Genomic DNA, 20,558 nt, shown 5'->3' on the forward strand with positions numbered 1-20,558 from the left:
ACACTGTCCATGCTAAATTCTCCCTTAGTGTACCCGAACAGGTGTCGGTGTGTGGCAACCAGGGGATTTTCACAGTAACTTCGTTGTAGTGTTAATGTAAGCCTACTTGTGACTAATAAATAAACTTTAACTTTAACGGTGGAATGAATGAAATAATGAATGCACGACAGGCCAGAATTCGAGGAGCACAGCTATCTCAGAATGCTGTGGTGCTGGAGGAGATAATATAATGAGGTTGTGGCGAAATGTGAAACAATGATGAGAATTTCAAAATGTTGATGTTGCTTGACTAAATGCCAATTTGGTCAGTGTGCAGGGATTGATGGGTAAACATGACTTTGCGCATGTTAAGACATAGGCAGCAGAGTTTTGGATGACTTCATGTTTACAGGTAGGGTTGGGTGGGGGTATGGAATGTGATAGATCAGCCAAAAATGCATTGGAATTGTTAAGTCTAGAGTAACAAGAGTTAAGATTCCATCAACAGATGGGCTGGGATGGGGGAAAAAATGGGAAATGTTATGGAGATCTGGACAAGTGGTCTTAGTGGTGGTGCAAATATGTGACTGGAAGCTCATCGTAGGATCAAATATAATACCAAGGCTTTGTCTCAGACAGTTGCTGGAGAGAGCGAGTTGGTAGCTAGAGAATGGAGTTTGGAGCAGCGTCTGAAAACAATGGCTTCAGTCTTCCCGATATTTAATTGGAGGAAATGCTATTCAGTACTGGATGTTGGGTAAACAATTGGACAACTTAGCAGCAGTGGAAGAGTTGAGAGAGGTGGGGATGAGGTAGAGTTGGCGGTCATCAGCATACATGTGGAAACCAACATTGTGCTTTCAGATGATGTCATCAAGGGGTAGCATGGAGGTGAGAAGTAGGAGAGGGTCAAAGAGAGATCCTTCCGGGACACCAAAAGTAATAGCGCAGGAGCAGGAAAAGAAGTTATCGCAAGTGATATTCTGGAAACAGTTAGATAAGAATGGAACCAGGTCAGTACAGCCCCACCTAGCTGGGTGACAGTGGAGAGCCATTGAAAGAGGATGGTGCAGCCAACCATGTGAAAAGCTGCTGACAGGATGAGGAGGAAAAGTTTATGTCTATCACAGTCACACAGAATGTCATTTGTAGCTTTGTTAAAAGCTGTTTCGGTACAGATGAAAACCTGACTGGAGAAATTCATACATCGTGTTCTGGGAAAGTTCGACAAGGATTTGGGAGGTGACAATCTATTTAAAGATTTTGGAGAGTAAAGGGAGCTTAGAGTTGGGGTAGTGGTTTGCATTGTAGGTGTAGTCAAGCATTATTGCTCTTTTGATGAGAGAGGTGATTTAAAGGAGGAGCAGCACCTGAAGAGCGTGAGCCATGGAACAATATGGTCACATGGGGAATAGGTGGGGACGCTGGGTGGTCAGCAATTAGTTGGAATATTGTAAAGAAAGCAGTTGGGTCTCATGGCAAGATGATCTTGAAGGGGAATAGTAAAACTAAGTTCAGTGCTAGGGCAAGGGAGAACCTTTGAGTAAGTTTGATCCTGTGGGCTTGTGGAAGGGAGGAAGGTGGCAGAGTTAGCTGTTGGGTTGCTTTCAATCTTAGTGGCAAAGAAGTCGATGAGCTTCTTGTACTTATTGTTGAACGTGAGGGTTAAGGAGTGGATGGGATTGAAGGAGACAGCTTCCAGTAGGAAAAAAGAACCCAAGGGTTATCTTTGCATTCCAGGATGATTGTGGAATTATGAATAGTTTCAGTAAATGAGAACAGGACCAGTGGCACCTGGAGTAGCATTTGATCAATTGTCCACAATTTTTCAACTTTCCATCTGGGGGCTTTAAGGAGCAGAGAGGAGGGGTGTACCAGGGGAGTGGCCTGATTGAGAGAGACCGATGATTTTATTGAATACTACTGCATCAAAGATGGTGAGGGTGCAGTTTAGTATAGCAGTTGCAGTCAGAAATGGAAAAAATAGCAGGCATGATAGCATATGTATATATTAATAGAACGGGTAGTACCAGAGGACTGCAGACAGCTGATGTTATTACTGTATCAGAAAGGGAGATGGAATAAATACAGGGTACTATTCATTAGTTAGCTTAGCATCAGTGGTAGGAATCACAATGGAAGAGAAAAATATCTAGAAGCTGAAAATATATAATGAAGAAAAATCAGCATGAATTTCAAAAGGCAAAATCAGACATGACCAACCATTGTGAATTATTTGAAGAGTAACAGAAAATAGGCAATGATAATGCAGTGGATGTGGAATATATGGACTTTCAAAAGTAATGTATTTCACACTGTCATGACTGTCAGAGCATGTGCAGCCAGAGGACAAGCAGTGGAAGACTTGGCTAATTGTCTATGAAACAGAAAACTTATAGTAGGGACATGTATTGATATATATTACGTGTATTTACTGAAGCTGCTGGAAGATGACATATGGCATTCCACAGGGATTGATGCAGTGACTATTACTGCTTACCATCTATATGAGTGATAAGAACTTAGAAATCAGACATGTATTATCAATATGTGTGGGTGAGTCTAAATAGATTGAGGGTATAGTTAATATTTGAGGTTGCAACAAAATATAAGACACCATTAGCAAACTTGCAGAATGGGCATATAAATGACAAATATCAGTAGAGATGAGGGAGAATTGTTACATTCAGCTCGAGGAATAAGGAGACCACATACTCATTAGAAAATAAGACCCTCTATAGGATAGAGGTGCAAAGGGATCGCAAGAATCTCAAATCACAAAGTAGTGATGCAGGTTAATAAAGCCATGAACATGGTAGACAAAGCATTGGGATTCATTTTGCGGAAAATATATTTCAAAAGCAGGGAAATTATGTTAAACTTTATGGAACTTTGGTTAGACCACAGTTAGAATACTGTGCACAGTTCTGACCTGCATATTGTAAATAGCACACAGAAACATTGGGAAAAGTGAAACCATCAGAAAAGACTGATGAGGCTTACGGCCCTTTTCTGTAGAAAAGAGACAGTTGAAAGGGTGACTGGATTGAATTCCTTGACATTATGAAGGGCCTCATTGGGTAGGCATAGGGAGGATGTTTACACTTGTATGCGCGTCCAAACCTAGAGTTATAAGTACAGGAGAACCACTAATAAATTCAATAAGCATTCACAAGAATGTTGAACATGTAGAATTTGCTACCATATTCAGTGGTTGAGACACATATGTCTGCTTTCAGTTAGGTGAAGTACTTGATTTGATTTAATTTGTTATTGTCACATGTATTAGTATGCAGTGAAAGTATTGTTTCTTGCACACTGTACAGACAAAGCAAACGGTACATAGAAAAGGAAATGAAAGAGTGCAGAATGTAATGTTACAGTCATAGCTAGGGTGTAGAAAAAGTTCAACGTAATGCGAGATAGGCCCATTCAAAAGTCTGATGGCAGAAGGGAAGAAGCTGTTTTTGAGTCGGTCGGTACGTGTTCTTAGACTTTTGTATTTTTTTCCCAAATGAAGAAGGTGGAAGAGACAATGTCTGGGGCGCGTGGGGTCCTTGATAATGCTGGCTGCTTTTTAAAGGCAGCTGGAAATATGGACAGAATCAATGGATGCGAGGCTGGTTTGAGTGATGGACTTGGCTTCATTCTCTGTATTTTCTTGCGATCTTGGATAGAGCAGGAGCCGTACCAAGCTATGATACAACCTGAAAGAATGCTTTCTGTGGTGCATCTGTAAAAGTTGGTGAGAGTTGTAGCGGACATGCCAAATTTCCTTAGCCTCCTGAGAAAGTGGAGGCATTGGTGGGTTTTCTTAACTAGAGTGGCATGGAGGAACCAGGACAGGTTGTTGGTGATCTGAACACCTAGAAACTTAAAGCTCTCAATGATTTGTGCTTCGGCCCCATTGATGTAGATAGGGACATGTCCTTCATTGCACTACTTGTAGTCAATGACTATCCCCTTTGTTCTGTTGACATTGCAGCGTTAATGTAAGCTTGTGATACTAATAAAAATAAATAATGAAATAACTCACCGATAGCTTCCTCACTATTTGGCTAATTAAGATGCAATATGGTTGCAGTTAACTTTCCTTTATGTCTCCTAAAAGTTAGTATCTGGTTAAAGATTTTACTGTTTTCTTGCAGCTGGTTTGTTGCTTTGTTATGATCTACATGTTCAGACAGATAAAGATGGCAAACCTATTAATCGCTTCCTTGTGAGTCGAGGCCGTAGCTATCAGCAGATGCTTGCGGCCCTTATCCATGAGGTAAGTTTTTGTGTCATTCGTGAAGTATATATTCAAAAAGTATTGCATTTGCACCTGATTGAGTGTATTTTTCACAGGTGATTGCCTATTAGCCAGTAGAACTCTCTACATGTCAGAGTTGCTGCAGCCCAGACTTTCAATGCTGCTTGATGTGTGGTCAATCATTTGTGCCTCCTTAACAACAGGTGGATGTGGAAACTCTTGGGGTCCAGACTAAGGTCAAGGCCTGGATCCCAGAGGACAGCACATTTTAACACCATTCTGAAATGGTGGGTGGAGCGTAAAATTGCAAGGACGGGATTCCACCCACCCTGAGTTGGTTGCAATTTTGTGTGGAGGTAGATGGGACCATTGAGGAGAAACCCACTCTTGTCCCAGTTAAGGCCATGATGTAATCAGTTAAGGGCCTCAGTGTTTAAGCTAGTCAGTGGATGACAGATCATGGAGGGGAAAGTTGAAATTGAACGAAGTTCGATCTCGGGGTGGAGGGTGCTGCCATGAGAAATCTCTGGTCCTCCTTACCCACCCCCCCATCCCCCATCCCTCATCCCTCCTTGCAACCCCTCAGACCTTCTCAACATCCACCTTTACCTTGACCCCTCCCCTCCTAGTTCCGGCACCTCGTTCTTGGCAGCTCCCTGCAATGCCTCTTCTGGCTATTGGAGCGCTGTTCCTAGAATGACTGGAAATGCTGGCCAATCTGATGGACAGAAGTCCTTCCTTCTCCCAATCAATGCTCGTTAGAGCGTGTAATGGTCTTGGGCCTGTTGGAATGCCTTAGGATGGTGGCGGCCAAGCTCCTACCATCCTGAAAATTCTAGCCTGTGTGACCAATTTAACATGGGCCACGTCCACTGCTGCCCTCCTTCTGGATTGCCTTCCAGGCCTCATTTGAACTTGATCAAAATAATATTTCTCTATTTTCATAAGGATTTCAAAAGATTTGATAAAGCAGTGTAAAGCAGATTGAATAGTCCCTACTCTTTGACCAGCATATGCTTCCACTCAGAACTTCCCCATCTCTGGTAGCCAATTAGCTGAGATGGTGCCACCTCCAGCAATTTTTTCAAATGCTGTCTTATTTCCATCTCTCATATTTTCTTAATATTATCCCCACAGCAGTATCACCAGCACCACCTCGGGTCCAGGGGTGGTCAGCGTAAGCTTCCTTCCAGCATGAGCTGTCTAGTCATCCAGTACTCCATCTAGTCTAATGATCTCCTGGATATTGCCTCTCCCTTCTGCTGTCCAGGATCATACTCAAGAGTGAATAAAAATAAAGGCTTCTCTCCTCCGCAAGAAACCATCTCTTTTGACATCCCTACCTTTGCATCCTCATCCCTGATGTACACAGTAAGAAGTCTCACAACACCAGATTAATGTCTAACAGGTTTATTTGGAATCACGAGCTTTTGGAGCACTGCTCCTTCATCAAGTGAGTGGCGTAGTCTGACAAGTTGACAGTGGACTTCCCTGCAGTGGTATTTTTTTCTACTGTCCTGGCTTGAGACAATTCACACCTCTTTAACCTGTTGTTATCCCCCTCTCCGCTCGCATTATCTGTACCTGCAAAGACTTGATTACCAGTAAAGACTTGCATTCCAACCATTATCTTGCAGTGGAGTCTGTCTACATATGCCGTGTTTGTGAACCCAATTCTCCACTTGCCTGATGAAGGAGCAACGCTCCGAAAGCTCGTGATTCCAAATAAACCTGTTGGATTTTAACCTGGTGTTGTGAAACTTCTTACTGTGCGCACCCCAGTCCAATGCCAGTGTCTCCACATCCTTTTCTTTAGTGAGCCTCCTTCTGAGGGTTCAATGGGCAGTTCTAATTTGCTGGAAGTTTACAGTGACAACCTTGCAGTTTAGCTCTCGGTTGCCTTATAGTGCTCGCTCACTACACAAATTACACAAATAAATCCACAAGTTATTGATTATCTCTGCTTCCACAACCCTTGTAGGCAATGACTTCTAGGTCATTACCACTCTGTGCATTTAAAGAAATTCTTCCTCACATCACCCCGCCACACCACTCCCCACACACACACCTCCATATCTCTTCTCCAAAAGCTTAAACTTGTGTCATCAGCTGTAATTAGAACAGCCTTTTTGTCCACCTCATCTCGATTTATCATAATCTTGTACACCTCCATCAAATCTCCAATCAACCCTCTTTGTTCCAAAGAGAACAGCTTCAACTTCTCCAACCTGACCTTGTGGCTAAAATTCCTCATCCCTGCTGCTATTCTGGCACATCTCCATTGCACCTCAGGTCTTTCCAAAATTCTAGAACAGGATACAATCTAGTGGTGGCCTTACCAGAGCTCTAGAAGGGATTGGAATAACTTTCCTGCTTTTGTACTTATCCCCAGTATTTATGAAGTCCCAGATCCAGATATCTCTCAATATATCTTGCCACCTTAAAAATTCTGGACCCATGATCCCCAAGTCCCTGTACATTCTGTAGAACTGTGCAATCAAGTCTGTTATCTTTGCTTATACTTACACAGAGCACATATTAAATGTTCTAGTGTTACCCTGCGTCTATATTATCCTGTTTGTCTTGAATAGGACCTATGACTGCTTACTATCCGCTTGCTGTTTTCATGCTGGTGGAAGATTTGTGTTCTTTTTGTGTGGACTGCAATCCTGTTCTTTTTTATATGCCTCTGAAATAAGGTGGAGAGATGGAGGAAGGGGGAAAACTTAATGCCTTAACTCATAAGGAAATGGTGAAAGAAACCAGTGCATTCACCCAGGAAATAACATATGGAATGGCTTTCATCAGCATTGTCTGCAGTACTTCCAATGTGCGGGCGTTATGAAGTGTTCAGTCCCAAAGCAAGATGTTTGTGGGAGCTTCTTCAGAGGGCGCGTGCGCGTTTCACAACCACTTTGGTCTTTTGTAGAACATGTGAACATGTTCTATTGGGGACTAATGTGAGCAGACCTGAGATGCTTTCTCTTTTCATTAATGAAAATGAGTGGCTGAAATGTGACAAAAATATGCCACATTTTCTTGAGTTATTTGAAGAGGGAAATTTTAAAGAATGACTTTAATTATCACTCTTCTTGGTGTTCCAGGACCTTCATTAACAGATTGTGTTACAGTTGAAATTGTGAAGGTTGAAATTAAGATATAAATATTTTATACATTATCAAAAACTACAGTTATATGCAAAATAATTATTGATTGTTTGCTCAATCTCTAATATAGCCATTACAATATTTTAGTTTTTCACTTAATGATCTTTTTACTGATAGGTACCTATCCAGCCTTCCGAATGGCATAAATCAATGTTGCTGTCCCAGGCATGGCTGGGATTTATGGGAAGAACGTATCACGCAGTTCTGCAGGTAAAAGTATTAGTTAGAATTCTTGAGACTGCAATAAATCCCTGCACCACTCCAAAATGAAAGCTTAATAATCACTGAATCGCACAATTGTTACAGCACCAAAGAAGACCATTTGGCCATCATGTCTGCATAGTCTCTCCAAAGGAGCATCATGACTTTGTGCCATTCCCCTTCCCTTTCCCCGTACCCTGGAACATTGTTTCTATTCATATAGTTATTTAATGCCCTCTTGAATGTCTAGATTGAACCTACCTCCACCATAATTCCAGGCAGTGCATCCCAGACTTGAACCACTCGCTGTATGAAAGTTTTTTTCTCAAGTCACATTTGCTTCTTTTGAAAATCGTGTTTAATCTGTGCCCTCTCGTTCTTGATCCTTTTATGAGCGGGAACAGATTCTCCCTATCTCTTCTGTCCAACCTCCTCATGATTTTGAATATCTTGATCCAATCTCTGCTTGGCTGTCTTCTCCCATGGTCAGTAACTCTCCATCTTGAATTTTACAATTTTGCAGATTGAATACTTTCTCAGAAGAATGCGAGGTGAAATGTACAAAATTCTTACAGGACTTGACAGATATAAGAAGGATGTTTCCCCTGGCAGGGATAGGGGCAAGGGTCACAGAACCAGGGAATAGAGTTTCAGAATAAGGGGCAGGCCATTTAGGTCTGAGATGAGGAGGAATTTTTTTAACATCAAGGGCTGTAAATCTTTAGGAATCAGTTCCTCAGAGGGGTTTGGAGGTTCAATCATGGAATATGTTCAAGGTGGAGATCAACACATACCTGGATAGTAAAGACATCAAGAGGTATGGGGATGGTGCAAGAAAATGGCGTTGAGGTAGAAGATTGGCCATTTTCTAGTTGAATGGTGGAGCAGACTCGAGGGGCTAAATGACCTATGCCTAATCCGATCTTCTCTGTTTCTGTGTTCTTTAGAACAGACCTTCAAGCAATATCTCTTATTTATTCAGCATGGTATTGTTTATCTTGGAATGTTTAGGTTAGGCTCAATTAGATATTCAAGTCATAAGGGGCAATTCTCCCACAAAAATGTAAAAACTGGAGTAAATCAGGCTAGTCTTTTTCAGCGGGGATGTCAAAATGAACCTTCCACGTTTTGTGCACTGCAGAGTGTGTGTGTGATTCCCTCCAGAAACCAGTAGGCAGGGCCTATTCCTGCAGGAGAGGGCGGCAGCATAACGTTGAACGGGCACTGCGCACGCACCGATCTATCAGCACCCAGATCGGCGCATGCGCAGTGGCCCCGCATGGCTGGCCTTCCAGAGGGTGGTCAGCTCAATCGTTGTCCAGCCCCTCGATGCCCACATCGCCGGCCGTGCTTCCACCCCATGGCCCGACCCTTGGCCCCCCAAACATGTCTGGGCCCAACCACAACCCCCCGACTCTCTCTGCCATCCGCCTTGATGTCTGAATCTCTCCCCCTCCCCCCCAAAGGAGAATTATACACCTCCCACCCCGATGGCCAGCCCTGATTGCTGGCCTCTCTCCCTCTGTCTGAGTGCAGAGTGGCAGCGGGACCCACACAAATCACCCCCAGTAGGCCCCAACTCCCAAGTGTCACCAACTCTGTACCGGAAATCTGGCCACCGGAGACGCATAGAGGCCGTGGCACCCAGTGGGGAGTTTGCAAAATGGGCTCCACTCAAATCTCCCGACCTACTGGGCTAAAAAAGCAGATCAACTGGAATCTTGGGTTCATGTCACACTATCTGTAACCCCCACAACATGCCTGGGCTTGCAAAATCTCACCTAACTGTCCTGGCCGGAGACAATACACATCTCTTTAACCTGTGCTTAACCCTCTCTCTGCTCACATTGTCTGTACCTTTAAGACATGATTATCTGTAAAGATTCGCATTCCAACCATTATTTTGTAAATTGAGTTGGTGTCTTTTTATGCCCTGTTGTGAAGAGGCAGCGCTCTGAAAGCTAGTGGCTTGTGCTATCAAATAAACCTGTTGGACTTGAACCTGGTGTTGTGAGACTTCTTACTAAAAAAGCAGCATAGCGGATGATAGAATTGCTTCCATAGTTCCTAAGTTTCCAACGTGCAGATGTTTTAATGTTGCCTATATACTCCAGGTATCTATTTTGCAGTGTTATGAGATGGCAATGCACGGTTAGAGTATTAGCGTTCTCAGCCGTTTCCAGGTTTGCACTATCTCCATGTAGACAGGAAAGAAATATTGTTCATTTATACCTAAACGCATAAGCAGTGCTCTGGTAAACAGCATTTAAGTTACATTACCAATGACGCAAAAAAAAGCAAAGATTTGTTGGCTCTTTACTAGTATTAACCTCAGTCCAGTCTAGTGGACCACCTGCGCTCTTCCTAAAGATCATGTAGCAATTATCCCTGTGGCTCGTGTGAGGCCTAAGTGGTCAGAGACCACCCCCTGGAAATAGTCATACTCCCAGTAGCCCAAGTTGATGTGAGGCTCATTGAACTTTTTACTCTGCATTTAGTACCCTGTTCTGGAATCAGTTTGTAAGATGTGCCATAATATTGAGTATATGATATTGAGAAGACACGGATGAAATCTATTTCTAGATCAGTTTGTTTCTAATTTAATGATTTCATTGGCCTAATCCTACTTTCAACATTGAAATGTTTATCATTAAGTCCTGGACCATTTTTACTATTAGAATTAGCCTTGTGTTGGAATTACAGGAATACATTTTATATTGTGGCTGCAGACAGATTGTATCACAGGGGCATTGTTTCAGTTAAGCACTGAATATGTGTTAAAATCTAATTTAAATGGCATGATTTCTCCTTCAATATTCAATGAAAATGACCCCACACGATATGACTTGAAGGCTGCAGCTATTTTCAGTGTAAAAACACGAAGGGAAATTTCTTAAAAATGGACAAAGCATAACTACTTTTCTGTTGGTCTGATACGTTTATATATGATTAACACAGTGAGTGGCTCAGATCTGGAATGCATTGCCTGGAAGTCTGCTGGAGTCAGATCCAATTGAGGTGTTCAAGAGGGCATTAGATGATGAATTGAATGGAAACAATGTGCAGGGATAAGGGGAAAAGGTAGGAGACTGGCAGTGGGTCATCATGCTCATTTGGAGAGCCAGTGCAGGCACAGTGGGCCGAATGATCTCCTTCTGCACCATAACAATCCTGTGATGAAAGGCGAGACAAATGGTACACCACAGAGTGGGGTGTCATATGATGCATTGATTGGGACATGCACTATTTAAATAGGATTAATGCAGAGACTCTTAATTTTCATTGTTTCTCAAAAGAAATGTGCAGTTGCAAATAGAAGATTGAAGAGAAGTTTCTTTGCACCGTCCTGAAATATGTTTACAGTACAGGAAATCAGGTGGATTTTGCCGCAAGATAATTGACACCAATTTTAATCATTGAGCAGGGAAAATAGAACACAGATCGTGATGTAAAATCATACATCAACAGTGGGTGACCTGACTGTATAACATACGAGAAATGTATTTGCAAGGGACCAGTTGAATGATTTGTTTAGATATGGTACCACACTGGGTCCTTATGGTATTCAATTTATGTCCTGTAGTAATTTGGATAGCAAAGTAACTATGAATGAATGCTAATTATGTACTGCAGCAGAAAGAGAGTTACTGTAATCATGCTTGATGATTTATTTAGCAAGTTGAAACTCTTTAGCAGGAGTCATTTTCTGGTACTACAAATCATATTGTGGTACTGCTCGCAGCAGTTAAATGTGGGTCAGTAAAAATGTTGCATTAACCTAGCCTGTGGTCTGTAGCAGTTTTGTAATTAAGTAACTATACACTGTGCTGAATATTCTCCAGTTACTTTATTTGTGCTGGCTTTGCTTATTTTAATTTCGAAGAGTTGGGGAAAAATGGTTCGGTAAATTTTAAGTCTGGTTTTGCTTTTTTGCTTGTTACTGTTTTCTTGGTTCAATGTATCGACTTTCTCTTCATTTTCACCCTCTGCTTCACAAAAGCCTTGCTTCATTTTTGATTACAATATGTGTATATGCATGGTCCTCTGAACACTTTAACTGGCAATTGTTTCCACTCTTTAAGGGCCTGTTGATTTAGTTGATTGAAAAAACATTTTAAGACATCTCCAGGTTTTTCTTTATTTTCCTATCTCCTCAAGGTGTTGACTATTTCTGGGGGTTTGAATCCAAAGTTGCCAGTCATCCCTCTTGGTGGCTTCCCCAGTGACCTCTGTTTGTATGTGAGCCATGACAAGGTCAAAGGCTACATAAATATGGCAGTCATGATCCAAAGACTGCATGTATTTTCAGCAGGCTTTCTAGGCAGTGATCAAGTCTTTGTTGTATATTCCCTTCTTCGCCATAGGAGCACAGTGGACAATTGCAGCATTGCTGCTGAGATCAGTTAATGCGATACCTGCCAGTGGTTGATTTCTGGATAATCCGAATCCTAAAGTGGACAGTTTTGATTTTTCTGTAGCTGTTTCCAGGAACTCGTAGCAGATTCGTTTTTGAGTCGTTTGTTAAATGTTTTCATGTGGAGTGGGATGTTTCAACACTTTTGCTTTCCAATGGATAACAATTAAAAATGTGGACTGTGGCTTCTGAAACTGAATTCACCAATAATCGTAACTTGTATTTATATAGCATAATTATCAAAGTCACAGCAATATGTTCTAATTATTATTAAATGGGATTTGACAGAGCTACTTTGATGAGATGACAGGAGAAGTTTACAAGAATGCTGCCAGGGCTAGAAAAGTGTAACTATGAGGAGGGATTGGACAGGTTGGGGTTATTTTCCTCGGGACAAAGAAAATTGAGGGGTGACTTGATAGAGGTGTACAAATTCACGAGGGGAAGAGGTAAGAGTGGATGGGATAAAATTGTTTCCTTGGAGGATAATTCTAGAACAAGGGGACATAGATTCAAGGTAAGTGGCAGTAGGTGTAGAGGGGACATGAGGCAGAACTTTGTTACGCAAGGAGTGGTAGGTGTCTGGAATTCGCTGCCTAAGTTGATGGTGGAGGCAAAGACCTAAACTCTTTTAAAAAGTACCTGGATCTGCATCTTAAGTGATGTAAGCTTCAGGGCTATGGGTCAAGTGCAGGAAGGTAGGGTTAGAAAGGACACCTGGGTGTCTGAATTGCCGCCTTCTGTGCTTTAAGGTGACCAAAAGCTCGGTCAAAGGGATCGGTTTTGAGAAGCATCTTAAAAGAGGCAAGAGAATAGATTGTCAGAGTGGTTTAGCAGGGTATTTCCAGGCAGATGATATTTCTGTATGTGGAGCTAGGTATTCTTGGTGATGAACAAGACATGAAGTTAGAAACTCAACTTGGGGTCAAGTCAGAGGCCAAGGTTGCAGCATAACTCATCACAATTCTGTGATTAATTTGCTAAATTGTCATCAAGTCCTTAAGAAATGTTTACTCTGAATTACGGCAATTCATTCCTTTAAAAGAGATTTGACACATCTTTGTTTCAGATTGAGTGCCTGTTTAACATTTGAAAAATAATATCACATATTTACATCAGTTTTTATTCAGCGACTTAATGGGAAGTAAGTTTTAAGTATGTCAAACTTGCAGTCAACAACCATTTGCTTATATTTCATTAGAAGCGGTAAATTTGTGTGGAATCAAACTTTGGAGTAAAGAAGCTTTGGCTTTACCTTTACAGCCCAACAATTAATCTTACAAAAAATAAGTAATGTTTGCCCTCCTATGTCCAGGTACATCATTGGTACATCATTTTGCCACATACTCTTGGCTGCCAATATTATCATGATTTCTTAAGTGAAACCTCATTGAAACCAGGTGTTTTTACCAGGGGGAGTGCTTAAGAATATGAAGAAAACCATTATTAATGCCAAAAAATTGAAGCTGTTTGGTTCCAGATATCTCCTACTTTTCATTCTGAACACCTCTTTTCACAAGCGTGCCTGCGGAGGTGCTTACTTATTTTGCCTCTTTGAGACAGAGTTGAAGAAAGGGCCATTCTGGCTTCCAGGCCAGAATTCTGTCATTGGAAAGATCCCACGGTATGGTGTACGGTGCTTCCACACAGGCTCAGAAAAGCTGTGGCAGGGCCTCTTATCCACCTCTGCATTGGCACGAGCAGGTTGGTTTCCCTACTTCCAGCTGGGGAAATGGCACATGTCTGCGAGGGGAGGGTTTTTGGAAAGGGCCACATGCTGGTTTCTTTTTAAAGCAGTTGCTTGCTTTTAAATTTGGTCTGCCTCCCTCAGTGTCAACTGATGTACTGTTTCCTCCTGTCTGCAGTCACTGATTGCTAATAGCTTCATTGTGGGATGGTGTCATTGATTGATGTCTTTGTCTGTAGGGGAGACAGGCTGAACTGGAGATGCAGCAGAAGCATGGGAAAGATGATCCTGAGGAGCTGCAGTACAAAAAGTTTATATCCTGGCTCTGGTAAGAAGAATTTAAAAGCCCACCTTTGTTTTGAGTATTAAACACCCGTAATACCCGTCTGCTTCCTGATATTTGCATCACAATTTGATTTGTTGTAGAATTTCCCAGAAGTTATGTTCCTCAAACCTATTCCAATAAATTCTTTACATCTTTTGGAACAAGCCGACGACAAGCAAATGCTGTTTGGTGTGAGGGGGGATTAGTTCTGAGGGTCCCATCGTCCAAATTATAACATTTATGTTGACTATGAATTGTTAAACACGCGGGACCATTTGGTAGTCAGCCATGTCCTTTATCTTAGGTCTTTTCAAAAGATTTCATGGCTGTCATACTCAACAATTTTAAGAGACTCCAGTGAGCACTTGTTTTTGTGCTGTTTGGTCTCTAAGTGTAAAACATGAGAAGACACGCCACCAAATAAGATGTTTTCAAATGCTAGCATGTGAGAAATCAGGACTCCCGCTGCTTTTGAAGATCACCACCACCCCAAAATCAGCTTAATAGAGCGGCATACGTAGTGTTGTTGTGAAAAGAAAGAACAGATCATTTCCATGTTATATTTGACAGTTCAAGAAGTAACCACCTGGTTAATGCATATAAATTACCTTAACCCTGTTGCTTCTCTTCAACAGGGTCAGGGACCTGCTGACTGATGTAGTTAAATCAGCTTCAAAGTAAGTGATGCTTGTGTTATTTAGCCACTGCTGTGCCCTAATGGATTACTGTGCTCTTTTGCATATCTCTGAATGTAAATCCCTTTTGCACTGAGCACTCCATTACTTGTGAACCACATAATTCTATAAAGACGGCATGCTGCCAAGGAAACCCCCTTTCCAAAATAAAAGGTTATCAGGAATTTTTTTAAATTAAATACTCATTCTCAGCATCTGATTTGCATGCTTGAACTTTTAGTTTTTGTTGCTGTTTGTTTTAAATAGTTGGGGGCTCTTAGTGTGGCAGGAGGCTTGAGAAATATAGTGATCCTGACAGCAGGATGTAATTAATATGCAGATTTGGAAATTCAAGTTAACTGGGGCATGTTTTGATTAAATAATCACTGAAGAATATTGGTATATTGAAAGTTAGGAATATCTAAACTGTTAGTTATGGGTAGACAGCAGTCTAGTGTTAGCCATGTTAAATGCATGTGGGTACAGGAGTAGGGTGAAGGTGAAGGCCTGTAATGGAAGTTCTTTCAGAAAATCGATGCAGACTCAATGAGTTGAACGGCTATTTGTGCACTGTAATGATTCGCCAACACCATCTCTGTTAATGTCCTGTTCCACCAACAGGTTAGGCCCACTAGAGCATGTGGCACAATGGTGTACAGTAAGGAGGTAGTTGCCCTGGGAGTCTTCAGTATCAGTTTTGGACTCCGTGAAGTTTCATAGTGTCAGGCCAAATATAAACAAGGAAACCTCCTGCTGGTTGCTACCTACTGTCTTCACCCTGAGATGATGAATCAGTGTACCTCCATGTTGAATATCACTTGGAGGAAGCATCAAGGGTGGCAAGGGCTCAGAATATACTCTGGATGGGTGGCTTCAATGTCCACCAACAAGAATAGCTTGGCAGCACCTCTACTGACCAAAGCTGGGTGAGTCCTAAAGGTCATGATGTGGAGATGTCAGCGTTGGACTGGGGTAAGCACAGTAAGAACTCTCTTATTTGGTAGCATAAGCCACAAGCTTTTGGAGGGCTGCCCCTTTATCAGGTGAGTGGGAGTTCTGTTCACAAACAGGGCATATAAAGACACAAACTCATTTTACAAAATAATGATCCTCTCCACTCACATTATCTGTACCATTAAGACTTGATTACCTGTAAAGACTCACATTCCAACCATTATTTTGTAAATTGAGTTTGTGTCTTTATATGCAGTGTTCCAAATGCATGTGGCTTATGCTACCAAATAAACCTGTTGGACTTTAACCTGGTATTGTGAGACTTCTTCCTGAGTCCTAAAGGAGCATAGCTCTGAGACTGGGTCTGCAGCAGGCTGTGAGGGAACCAACAAGACAGGAAAGATACATAGTTCCATGACAGTATTGGTAGGAATGACCACTGCACAGTCCTTGTGGAGAAAAGGTTCCATTTTCACAATGACGATACCCTCCATTATGTTGTGTGGCAGGCATGATAGATTATGAAAAGATTTAGTAACTAAAGAAAAAAGTCATCCACGAGGCACCAAGGTTCATCAGCAGCAGCAGCAGAGTTGTGTACAACCCCAATCTATAATCTCATGGCCCACATATCCCCCACTCTACCATTACCATCAAGGGTGGCACAGTGACACAGTGATTAGCACTGCTGCCTCACAGTACCAGTGACCTGGGTTTGATTCCTGGCTTGGGTCACAGTCTGTGTGGAGTTTATACATTCTCCCTGTGTCTGCGTGGGTTTCCTCTAGGTGCTTCAGTTTCCTCCCATACTCCGAAGATGTGTGGGTTAGGTGAATTAGCCATGCTAAATTGCGCCTGAGTGTTGGGGGAGTAGCTAAGGCAAATGCTTGGAGTTATGGGGATAGGGCCTGGGTGGGATTGTGGTCGGTGCGGACTTGATGGACCGAATGGCCTCCTTCTGCACTGTAGAATTCTGATTCCATGGTGAAGGCTGGCTCAATGGAGAATACAGGAGGGCATGCCAGCAACAACACCAGACTTGCATAAAAATGAGGTCGCAACCTGGTGAGACGACAGCACAGAACTACTTGAATGTCAAACAGTGGAAATAGCATGAAATAAACAGACCTAAGCAATCCCACACCTAATGAGTCATAGAGGTTTACAGCATGGAAACAAGCCCCTTGGCCCAACTTGTCTATGCTGCCCATTTTTTAACCCCTAAGCTAGTCCCAATTGCCCGTGTTTAGCCCATATCCCTCTATACCCATCTTACTCGTGTAACTGTCTAAACACTTTTTCAAAGACAAAGTTGTACCTGCCTCCACTCCTACCTCTGGCAGCTTGTTCCAGAGTCTCACCACCTCTGTGTGAAAAAATTGCTCCTTTGGACCTTTTTGTATCTTTCCCCTCTCACCTTAAACCCTATGCCCTCGAGTTTTAGACTCCTTTACCTTTGGGAAAAGATATTGACTATCTAGCTGATCTATGCCCCTCATTATTTTATAGACCTCTATAAGATCACTCCTAAGCCTCTCACGTTCCTGAGCAAAACGTCCCAGTCTATCCAGCCTCTCCTTATAACTCAAGCTATCAAATCCCAGTAGCATCCTAGTAAATCTTTTCTGCACCCTTTCTAATTTAATAATATCCTTTCTGTAATAGGGTGATCAGAACGGTACACTGTATTCCAAGTGTGGCTTTACCAATGTCTTATACAACTTCAACAAGACGTATTCAATGTTCTGATCAATTAAACCAAGCAAGATGAATGCCTTCTTCACCACTCTGTCCACCTGTGACTCCACTTTCAAGGAGTTATGAACATGTACTCCTAGATCTCTTTGTTCTATAACTCTCCCCAGCACCCTAACTGATTAAGTCCTGCCCTGGTTCAATCGACCAAATACACTACTCCACACTTACCTAAATTAAACTCCATCTGCTATTAGTCAGCCCACTGGCCCAATTGATCAAGGTCCGATTTTAATCCTAGATAACCTTCTTCGCTGGATCACGATGATGAATCCAATGACGCATTCAATCATGAATGGTGGCCCATCACGAATGGGAAGCTCCACAAATACAACAGTTCAAAAAGGTGTACCAGCACCTTCTCTCGGACAATTAATGATTACCAGTGATACCCACATCTCACGAACAAATTAAATAAAATTCCCTCCCATATGCGAGTGGATGACTAAATGTGTGAAATTCTACCTGGAGTAATTCTCGTTAATATCAACAGGCCTGGTTCAGTTATCTTATGGACTGAGGTACAGATGGCTTCATCTGCTTTATCTGAACAATGATCTTACCTTCGTCCCTGCCAAGGTAATGGCAGCACGGCAGCACTGTAGTTAACACCTCTGCCTCACAGCACTAGGGGCCCGGATTCGATTCCTGGTTTGGGTCACTGTCTATGTGGAATTTGCATGTTCTCCCTGTGTCTGTGTGAGTTTCTTTCCACAGCCCAAAGATGTGTGGGTTACATGGATTGAAATCATAGAAACCCTACAGTGCAGAAGAAGGCCATTTGGCGCATCAAGTCTGCAGCATCAAGAATCCCATCCCAGGCCCCATTCCCACACATTTGCCTGGCTGATCCCTCTAATGCACACATCCCGAGATATTAAGGGGCAATTTAGCATGACCAGTTGACCTGATGCACCTGTTTTTGTCCATGCTAAATTGCCCCTTAGTGTCAGGGGGATTAGCTAGGGCAAATACATGGGGTTGTGGGGATAGACCCTGGGTGGGATTGTGGTTGGTGGAGACTCGATGGTTCAAATTGCCTGTTTGTGCATTGTAGGGTTCTAAAACCATTTCCTTGCCATTCCTATGCTCTCTGAATATTTGAATAGCAGAACCTTCTGTTTAGTGGGCTCATAACCACTGGCGATTTAATTGTAAACAATCTGCTTTTAGTTCACATTGGGGCCTGGGAGCTTGAGCAGATAAGATGCTGTCAGTCCTTATTGTGTGGCTGAATACGAGATGAGGTGAAAGAATAATGTGCTAACAAGGTGTGGCACAAGGCCCCCAGTGTGTTTTTCACAAGTGGGAATCAATTTGTTGTTTCACGATGACTGTGATGGTTTTTGCACTTAGTATTTTTGTTGCTATATGATAGTAGCAGCTTTAAAAAACCAGAATTGTGCATTTCCTGTTGATCTTCTGTTTGGTTAATAGGGACAGCCCTGTTGTGCAGGGAAATTCCATCCTCGCCTTGACTGGACTTGCTGTGACAGTGGCCAAATATGAGAACAGCCTGCCATCAGAAACTAATGATGCACCTGAAGTAGGTTCATGCCATGGTTTACTTTGTTAACTTCTCATTTTCTTCCACACGTGCCAGCTGTCAGTCTCTTGGAATAGTTTAGGCCAGTGTTTTGCGGCAAAAAATGAGCACGTGACCCTTTCATGCCTCCTAAATCCTAATAAGTTTTCTGCATTCAGCATATGTGATCATGGGCCTTCATGCTGCAGTGGTATTATCAGTGGATTAATAATCCAGACCCAGGTACTGCTTTGGGGACTCGGATTCAAATCCCACTGTAGCAGATGGTGAAATTTGAATTCAATAAAATTGAGTGTTTAATGATGACCATGAAACCATTGTGTTTGTTGTTTAAAAATAATCCATCTGGCTCACTAATGCCCCTTAGGAAGTGAATCTGCTGTCCTTACTCGGTCTGGCCTATATGTGACTCCAGAGCCACAGCAATGTGGTTGACTCTTCAATGCACTCAAGAATGGGCAGTAAAGGATAGCCCAGCCAACAATGCCTACACCCCATGAACAAAAAAAAAGTAGTGAGACAGGATTGAGTAAAACTGCATTGAGAGTGCTAGCTGTAGTGCAGTACAAATCCTGTTTCTTCAAATCAGTCCACACTAAAACTGTTCTGATAAAGCATAATGTGCTCGTAATTACACATGAAACCTTGGAAAAATGTCTTGTGTTTAAAAATGTTTTCTCAAACTGGTAGACATGCTGTCCTGAGCTCAACTGATCCAGTCAGAAAGATGCGAAGAAATAGGACAAGAGAATGGGATGTTGTGCTTTATTCTTGTCCACTGGTTACACTCTCATTGTTATCTCTGCAGATTGGGGCTGATATTTTACCAACAGAGCATTGGATATCGATGGTGGTGGAGACGCTGCTGAGCATTGTTGACAGTCACTATCGTCCAAAGGGACGGATCTTCCCATGGTTCCAACATGTAAGTTCCATTTCTGAAACTGACAATAAAGCATTTGCAAAAGCACGGAAACACGGACAGGGCTGTGCAATATTTTTATTACATGTTTGAGCATTTTGTAGCAAAATAATGCAAGTTCAATTACATCAGTGAGCAGAAGGCAAAAGGGCAAAATCTGACCTCTTGAAATTATTAATTTAAGAACCAGTCCTGTCTAAAATGAGATCCGTTATTGTGAAAGCACATAGTTTAACACTACAATATATTTACAACATGTAATCATAAGACTATATGATATGGGAGCAGAATTAGACCATTTGGCCCATCAAGTCTGTCCCGCCATGCAATCAGGAGAATTCCTTCTCCAACATGTTTCTTCTTGTATTGATCCCAGAACGAGGGGGCATGTTTCCAAATTTGGGGTCGCTCACTTAGGACAGAGATGAGAATTTTATTCTGTCTGAGCTATGTGCAGTTTTGAAACGCGCTGCCTCAGAAGGGTGTGGAAGCAAGCTCACTGTATATTTTTAAGACAGATGTAGATAGATTCTTTTTGGGCAAGGGAATTAAAGGTTTTCGCGTGGTGGATGAGAACTCAACACAACGAGTTCAACCATGACCTTGTTGAACAGTGTTAGAACATGCTGAAGGGGCCGAATGGTCTACTGTTCTTGTTTCATATGTTTGAATGTACATTTCC

The 20,558-nt window shown here is 42.2% G+C and overlaps 1 protein-coding gene across 3 annotated transcripts in view; it reads left to right on the plus strand.

The window, feature by feature from the left end:
* Nucleotides 1–20,558, plus strand: part of focad (focadhesin) — a 218,653-nt gene that overhangs the window by 118,291 nt on the left and 79,804 nt on the right. For all 3 annotated transcript variants that reach the window (XM_080188679.1, XM_080188680.1, XM_080188681.1), the window contains exons 21-26: nucleotides 4,128–4,249; nucleotides 7,516–7,608; nucleotides 13,940–14,028; nucleotides 14,661–14,702; nucleotides 18,846–18,954; nucleotides 19,763–19,879. In XM_080188679.1, coding sequence (XP_080044805.1) covers nucleotides 4,128–4,249; nucleotides 7,516–7,608; nucleotides 13,940–14,028; nucleotides 14,661–14,702; nucleotides 18,846–18,954; nucleotides 19,763–19,879 — 572 coding nt within the window. The remainder of the gene's footprint in view (nucleotides 1–4,127; nucleotides 4,250–7,515; nucleotides 7,609–13,939; nucleotides 14,029–14,660; nucleotides 14,703–18,845; nucleotides 18,955–19,762; nucleotides 19,880–20,558) is intronic.

Source organism: Carcharhinus amblyrhynchos, chromosome 5 (genome assembly GCF_965287045.1).
Source record: "Carcharhinus amblyrhynchos chromosome 5, sCarAmb.v2.hapA, whole genome shotgun sequence".
NCBI lineage: Eukaryota > Metazoa > Chordata > Chondrichthyes > Carcharhiniformes > Carcharhinidae > Carcharhinus > Carcharhinus amblyrhynchos.